Source organism: Anopheles maculipalpis, chromosome 2RL (genome assembly GCF_943734695.1).
Source record: "Anopheles maculipalpis chromosome 2RL, idAnoMacuDA_375_x, whole genome shotgun sequence".
In the NCBI taxonomy this organism is placed as follows: domain Eukaryota; kingdom Metazoa; phylum Arthropoda; class Insecta; order Diptera; family Culicidae; genus Anopheles; species Anopheles maculipalpis.
Genome location: NC_064871.1, coordinates 58,811,127 through 58,819,357, shown reverse-complemented (window position 1 = coordinate 58,819,357; position 8,231 = coordinate 58,811,127). Strand labels below are relative to the sequence as shown.

The window sequence follows — 8,231 nt, the reverse complement described above, 5'->3', positions numbered from 1 at the left end:
TTGGAACCACGCGGTTTTGTACTAGGCTGTAACGTCCAAGACTGCTATTTTGTGTGCAGGTCTTACGTACGTTCCGCTGGTGGTTTCAATTGTCGCCTGTCTGACTTGTCCATCCTTGCCAGGGACAACCGATACAATACGTCCTCTTGGCCAACAATTCCTAGGCAAATTGTTATCCGCTATCACGACCAAATTCCCTATCTAGATTGGCCGTACCAGTTCGAACCACTTAGTCCGACGAGTAAGAGTAGGTAAGTATTCGGAAACCCATTTCTTCCAGAATAAGTCCGCTGCCTGTTGTGCTGCTCTCCACGATGATCTCAAGGCTGCGGGACTGTCGCAGTAAACGGCTGGCGGTTTGCTCCCATCAGAGCTCCCGAGGAGCAGGTGGTTCGGCGTTAAAGGCTCGGCCGTTTCATCTTCCAATGGCACGTAGGTAAGTGGTCTCGAATTAACGACCAGCTCGATTTCCGTGAAGGTTGAAAGGAGTACTTCATCCGTAGGGCGTTTGGGGAATACACATTGGTGCAACACCTTCTTCACGGAGCGCACCATGCGCTCCCAGAAGCCGCCGAAGTGAGGCGCGCCAGGTGGATTGAACGTCCATTTCATTCGCGGGCAACAAAATTCTGTCATCAACGCGTCGTGGTCAACCTCCTCCAACGCTTCCTTCAGTTCTCGCGAGGCCCCGACGAAGTTTGTACCGCGATCGCTGAATATCTCCAGTGGCATACCGCGTCGTGCAATGAAACGTCGAATCGCCAGTATGCATGACGCTGTGGTGAGGGATGCCGCTATCTCGACATGGATGGCTCTCGACGTGAGGCAGGTAAGTAAAACTCCCCACCGTTTCTCGACTCTGCGGCCGACGGACACTAAGAACGGGCCGAAATAATCGATACCTGTGAACGAGAAGGCACGCTGAGCAAATGCGACACGCTGTTGCGGTAGGTTACCCATTAGCGGTGGTTCTGGCATCGCGTTGTGCACCCTGCATCTCTGACAGCTTTTCCTCACACGTCGATACTCTCCCAGTAGCTTCGAGATGTGGTACCGCGTCCTCAGTTCGCTCAAGACCGTATAGTGATTTGCGTGCTTGTATCGCTCGTGATACTCCCGAATTATTAGGTCGGTCCCATAATCTTGTCTGGGAAGAATGATCGGGTTCCGGGAGGATTCGTTGATGCCCGAGCACGCTGTCAACCGTCCCCCCACTCTCAGTATCCCTTGGTTGTCCAGGACAGGTGAGAGTTTGTAGATGCTGCTGTTTTTATCGATCCCTTTTCGCCACGGGTGTTTCTGCGTCGATCGTTTTTGCAGACTAGCGATTTCCCGGCCATAAGCTCTGCGCTGTATAGTCCGGATCAACACGTGTTCCACTTCCGCCAGTTCCTCTTTTGACAGCGGCCCAATCACCGTACCTTCCTTCTTGATGCGGCGACGGCTGTTCGCCACGAAGCGAATCACGTACGCTACGGTCCGTAGCGCCCTTTCCATTTCGAGAACCGCTCGAGGCGAATAAGCGGTTCTACGGCCTGATGATGGTGAACAGTCCTTCGTAGTTCTTCCGTGGTGTCTCGTTCCATTGCGGTGCGAGCAGGACACGCATCCTCCGATTCCCACAGGAACAATGGTCCGCGAATCCAGCGCCCTTGCGCCGAAAGGTCCGGTGTTTTTGTCCATTTGGTTCCATCGTCAGCTACGTTCATTTTCGTGGGTATCCAGCGCCATTGTTCCGCATCCGTGATTTCAAGTGTTACCAGTGCAAGTAAAATTAGCGTCACTACTTTCGTTCACCTTCCTGTTATCGAAGTCGGATAATTTTTTGGAATGTTAAAAAACGAGCGGCTTCTTTTGCCTCTTCAGTGTACTGAGCTTTCTTTATTACCAAGCTCTTTGGATACAATAGAGAGAAAGAAAGAAAGAGCCAAAAAATTAGTCCGCTGTTCGCGCGCGCTAATATTAATTTTTCTATCTTTATCCGCTCGTGATACGTTTTTGAATGAACGATCGTTCCCTAACTGGTCCCGGGGCAGGCTCGTCCTGCCCTTTTCTGATCCTTCCTATTTCTTCTATTCTTCTTCTTGCCTCCAAACTGACAGGGCGTTGAGAACCTTATAAAGTTTCCAACACTCTGAAATTACAGAAATCACAGAAATCTCAGATATTTAAAAATTTCAGAATTCTCAGAAATCTCAAAAGACTCATAAATTTCAGAATTCTAAGAAATATCAGAAATATCCAAAATTTCAGAAATCTCAGTAATCTCAGAAATTTTAAATATCTCAGAATTCTTTGAAATTTCAGAAATCTCAGAATTTTTAAAAATCTCTGAAATCTCAGAAACTTCCGGATTTTCGAAATTCTCAGAATTTGCAGTGAATCACAGAATTTTTTTAAATCTCATTATATTTAGAAATCGCAGAAATCTCACAATTTTTAAAAATCTCATGAAACTCTGAAATCTAAAAAATTTCAAAACTATCATATTTCTCAAATATCTCAGAATTTTTCAAAATCTCATTATTATTAGAAATGTAAGAATTTTTGGAAATCTCAGAAATCTTAGGTATATCAGAAATCTCAAAAATCTCAGAATTCTTATTTCAAATTTTAAAATCTCAGAATATAACGATATCTCAGAAATATCAGAAATCTCAGAATTCTCAGAAATGTTGGAAAACTCAGAGATTTAAGAAATCTCAAAAATCTCAGAAATATCCGAAAACTCAGAAATTTCCGAATTTTCAAAAATCTAAGCAATCTCTGATATCTCAGAAATTTTATAAATCTCAGATATCTCAGATATTTCAAAAATCGCAGAATTCTCAGAAATTTTGGAAATCTCAGAAACCTCTGAAATCTCAGAAATTTAAAAAATCTCAAAATTCTCGGAAATCTAAAAATTTCCCAAAATCTCAGTATTGCGTTAGCAACGTACAGTGATATTGCACTTTCATTCCGAAATAATTCACTCGCGAAGTAAGCGTTTTGTTAACTACACTTTATTTTCGTAGTTCTCGATTATATCGGGGTACGGTGTGTGGTGTGGCTTTAAAAAAATTCCACTGTTTTTCGCGCGCGTTGATGTTGGAAAAAAGAGGTCGATGATTCGCCAATTAGCCCTTTTATAGTTTTACACCATCGCAAGTTCGTGGACTTGCGATCCGCTCGATCCTGATTCAAGCGGATCCGCATTCGAGCAGTCAAGCTTGGTGTCACGCCTAACATTCGAACAAAGAATGTCCTGAGCAAACGCTTTGCCAATTAAAAACAATAACATTCTCCCCCCAGTCAATTGCCCGGAAGCGTTTGACTTTTCAGTTGGTTATTGTGTCGTGACCATGTGGTTTTCGGTTATCAGTGCGTGCTTTGTTCTTAGTGCTGCTGGTTGTTGATGACCCGTGGGTAAGTATTACTCGCTTGTTGTACATCTAATACAGCTATCTTCGTGGCCGGCCGCTCGTAGATTCCGGTGTTAGTAGCTATTGTTGCGCGTCGGCTTGCCCGTCCTTCGACTGGATGACTGCAACCACCCGTCCTTTGGGCCATGTGTTTCGGGGAAGGTTTGGATCCACGATCACAACAACGTCACCCTCCTTAATCGGACGAACCTGGTGATGCCACTTGGCCCTGCGCGTTAAAGTCGGTAATTAGTATGCCACCCATGATGCCTTCCAGGTTGTTTTTAGAGTTGCAGCGTCGTCACTAAGTACTGCTTTCGGGGCCTCGCCGTTTGCTGTTCCTAACAGGAAGTGATTCGGAGTTAAAGGGAGTTCGGATTCGCTGTCTAGTGGTACCTGCGTTAAAGGGCGAGAATTAAGCATCGTTTCGATCTCCGTTGGAGCAGTAGTCAACACTTCGTCGGTCGGTAACTGCGAAATCCGCATCTCGCTTATCGCTTGCTTCACGGATCGCACCAACCGTCCCCAGCAACCTCCAAAATGTGGTCCACCAGGTGGGATGAATTTCCACGCGAGACGTGGTGTTGTGAACTTCTCCGCTAATCGCTGCTTGTCTACTGCTTCGCAGGCCTCAGCTAGCTCTCGCGATGCACCGACTAAATTTGTCCCGTTGTCGCTGATGAACTCTAGGGGTTGTCCACGCCTAGTGATGAAACGGCGTATGGCTAGGATGCATGAGGCTGTAGTCAGGGAATGGGCAACCTCCAGATGGACGCCTCTGGTGGTGAGGTAAGTAAAGAGAACGCCCCAACGTTTTTCAACCCGACGACCAATGGCTACAGTGACCGGACCAAAGTAATCAACACCTACGAAAGAAAACGGCCTTTGATAAGCGGCAAGACGCTCGGTAGGAAGATTTCCCATCTCTGGAGGCTCTGGCTTGGCATCACGATTTTTGCAGCGCTGACACGTTCTACGGATGCGATTAAATTCGGCATGCAGTCTCGGTATGTAGAATTTACATCTAATCGCATTTATCGCCGCATGATGATTTATGTGCCGGTATCTATGATGAAAATCTGCCAAAATTAGTGTTGTCACCTGATGTTGTCGCGGGAGAATCACTGGTCGCTTTGTAGATTCGCAAACCCAAGGACAATTTGTCAGACGTCCACGCATTCTCAGCACTCCGTTGTCGTCTATCTCAGGGTCAGCTATGCCAGTATGCTCGTCTTTGGTAGTACTGGTTTCCATGGGCAGCGTTGTTCGCGTGTGTCGCGTGCGTCGGTTAATTGTCGTATCTCCTGTTGATAAGCATCGAGTTGTGCCAAACGAATAATAGCATGCGCCGCTTTTTCCAGCTCGCCTTGCGTTAACGGTCCTGTTGTTCTAGACGTTTTCTTGGAGACAATAAAGGAGACAAATCTACAGACGTAGGCTACTGACCTTAACAAGCGGTTCCACGAGGAGAAACGTTCGAGCTGAATCCATAGCTTCGTATTGGTAGTGTGATGCATCACATGTAAGCGTACCTCCTCCATCGTGTCGGTGGGATATTGTTCAGGGGCTGGCCACTCGCTTTCGGGCTTCCACAGGCACTCCGGACCGCGAAACCAACGACTATCCGGATCTGCAGTTGGCACCTTCTGCCACTTGGTTCCATCGTCCGCTACGTTTATCTTCGTTGATAACCAGCGCCACTCATGAACAGAAGTCGTCTCCAGGAGTTCACCTACTCGGAAGGCAACGAACTGGCTAAATCGGCGATGGTCTGATCTCAACCAACACACAACGTCACGGGAATCGGTCCAGTAAAAGGTGCGTTCAACGGTTATTCGGTGTTGTGTGATAATGGCTGCAGCGAAGCGGGCTCCGAAGACTGCGGCCTGTAGTTCTAAACGCGGGATGGACACAAATTTAATCGGAGCCACGCGAGTTTTGGCACCCACAAGAGCGCACTCGATGACACCTCCATCGTCGAAACGGAAAAAAGCCTCTGCAGCTACCCCGTTCTCGCTGGCATCGCAAAATACGTGAAGCTGTATTTTTGCATCTACCGAAGTAAGCTGACGGTAACACCTGGGAACACGTACTTGTAGAATACTCGGCAATACCCCAACGCAAACGCTCCATTTTTCTGCTAGCCGACCGGACAAAACCTCATCCAAGGACAGCACGCCAAATCTCCTGCATGAGAATCTTCACGTACATCAGAAAATTCGCGATGATGCCCATTGGATCGTAAATCGCCATCACTGTACGTAGGACGTCACGTTTTGTTGGCAGTCGTCCTTCAAATAGCAGCCGTATATCGTGTTTGGGGGATAGCTTGAAAGTAAATGTGTCAGTTAACGTATCCCACCACATACCCAACACTTTTTCGACGGGATCATGGGAACATATGGCTATCTTGTCTTCGGACGACGCTTCACGCTGTAGATGCGATGTCACACGATGCGAGTTAGACAGCCAGTTTCGAATTTCGAAACCACCTTCTGCATGTATAAATCGGACTTGTTCAGCTAACGTGATGATTTCTTCCTCCGTTTCCGCGCTGGCCAGTAGATCATCTACATAGTGTTTCTCTTGTATACATTTCGCTGCCCTAGAATATTTATCAGTAAAGCGATCCGCGTTCAAATTTTTAACGAACTGTGCGGTACTCGGAGAACACGCAGCACCGAACGTCATCACCGCAACCGCGTAGACGTTCGGCTCACTACCAGCAGAGTCGTTCTCATTCCACAAGATCATCTGGGATCGTTGGTCTTCTGGTTTCAAACGGGCTTGGAAAAACATTTCCTTAATTTCCCCGACTATGGCAACACGATGCTCACGGAATTAAATATAAAACAGATAGAAGCCCTGTCAAAAGATCTGGTCCGTTCAGCAAATAAGTGTTGTGGCTTACACCCTGGACCTTCGCCGCAGCGTCGAAAATTACACGAACCTTGCCTGGTTTATTCACATTGAAGGCCGGAAATATCGGAAGAAACCAGTCTCGAGGGCCTTTCTTTGACAGCTCCTCGGGCGATAATCGTCGAATGTAGCCCTGCTTTTCATAGCTTCTCATTTTGTCAATAACTGCGTTAGCTAATGCTGAATCTTTCGACATTCTATTCCGCAGGCATTTGTATCTTTTCAGAACCATATCACGAGAGCATGGCAGCTTGACGTCGTCAAAACGCCACAGTAATCAGGATTCATAATGCTTGCCGGTGAAATTCGTCGTCGAGTTGAGAATCTTTAACGCTCGCTCATCATCCTTCGAACGAAGTGTTTCCAACAGTCTGACGATACCGAGGGATTCGAGCGTAAAAAAGTTTTTCACCGCTGCATCCAGATTGGCATCTGCATCCGTACCGCACTTGCATATTCGGATTGTGTGTAGCGCATGAACATTAGCCTTTGGAGGATTATTACTGCGTGGGCCATATACAACCCAACCCAATGAAGTCTTTGCCGCTACGGGTTCATATATCCCTCCTTCCGCGTTTCGAGTCGGGCGGGCTAAGTGATAATTGTCGATTCCAATGAGCAAACGAGGTCTTGCGTCATCATACGCTTGAATTGGCAAACCCTGAAGGTGCGCATACTGTTCAGCCAATTGGCTCGCTGACAGAGTCTGGGCTGGTAAAGATAGGTTCTGTACTGTATGCGCCTTTGGGATTACATGCATACTGTGGTTTGGCCCGACTCCCGAAATCTTCAAAGAAGATATTTGTATCGAACCCGATTCGTCGCGTTCCGAGTTGCCTGTCCATTTTAGACACAGAGGGTGTGGCTGTCCTTCCAGCTCAAGCTCTTCAATAAGGCTGTGCTCCAGGAAGGTACCGGTAGATCCACTGTCAAAAAAGGCAAAGGTTGCGATGACCCTATCACGCCCATAAACCATTGCGGGAATGTATTTTAAAAATACATCACCGGCTACATCAGAATGCACGTTCAGTGAAGCTGTGGTAGCCGCGTTTCCGTTTGGTTTACGATGGCGCTCGTCATTATGTAGGAGTTCGTGGTGTAAGTACTCACAACCATTTTCCCCGCAAGCTTTCCTTCCCTTACAGCTGTAGGTGTGCGCTTTCAGGCACTTGCGACAAGCCTTCAGTCTGTGTATAGTTGCCCATCGATCATTTACCTTTTGCTTGTTGAACTGCTCACACTGCGACAGGTCAACGCAAGTGCCTTCACACAGCAGACAAATTTGGCTCCCTTCACTATCTAACCCCGTAGCTTTATGCACATTCATGTGATGGGTTCTACTTCTATTGTCGCCTTTTTCTCCTTGTTCGGTTCTAGAGACGGCAAAGTTATCAGACTTGCAGCCTTAACCTGAGTCTCTATCCACTTGCAAAGCTCCGAAAGTGTCGCGGAGCTCGACTGCATACGGTGTCGCGCCCAGTCAAGCCGAAGCACATGAGGTAACTTTTCCACCAACTCGTGCATTAATGCCACATTGCATTTGTATTCTTCTAGCCCTGAAGCAGATATAGTTGAACACATATTGCGGACCGCCATCCCGAAGTCAATTAGAGTTTCTAAACGCTCTATACGTGGCGGAGGCAGTTGGCGTATTCGGTGGATCAACGAATGGACGATTAGATCCGGGCGATCAAAAAGCATGTGCAGTGTATCGATCACACTAGCTAGGTTAGACGCATGAAGCAAACTTGGTTGCACAGCTTCAAGTGCTTTGCCCTTAAGTGCCCGTTGCAGTCTTAATGTGTTTTCCTCATCCGAGTACCCACAAGCAGCTGTTGAAGTTTCAAACGTGGCGATAAAAATGGGCCACTCTTCGGGTTTACCGGAAAAACACGGTAGCTCCCTGCA

General features: G+C 47.1%; 1 protein-coding gene and 1 pseudogene across 1 annotated transcript; one reads left to right on the top strand and one right to left on the bottom strand.

The window, feature by feature from the left end:
* Nucleotides 1–201: 201 nt before the first annotated feature.
* LOC126567305 (uncharacterized) lies at nucleotides 202–1,497 on the bottom strand. Its single transcript, XM_050223532.1, has one exon. It carries the CDS (start codon nucleotides 1,495–1,497, stop codon nucleotides 202–204), a length of 1,296 nt encoding a protein of 431 aa, XP_050079489.1.
* Nucleotides 1,498–3,397: 1,900 nt separating this feature from the next.
* LOC126567304 (uncharacterized) lies at nucleotides 3,398–4,263 on the top strand (annotated as a pseudogene).
* Nucleotides 4,264–8,231: the final 3,968 nt, after the last annotated feature.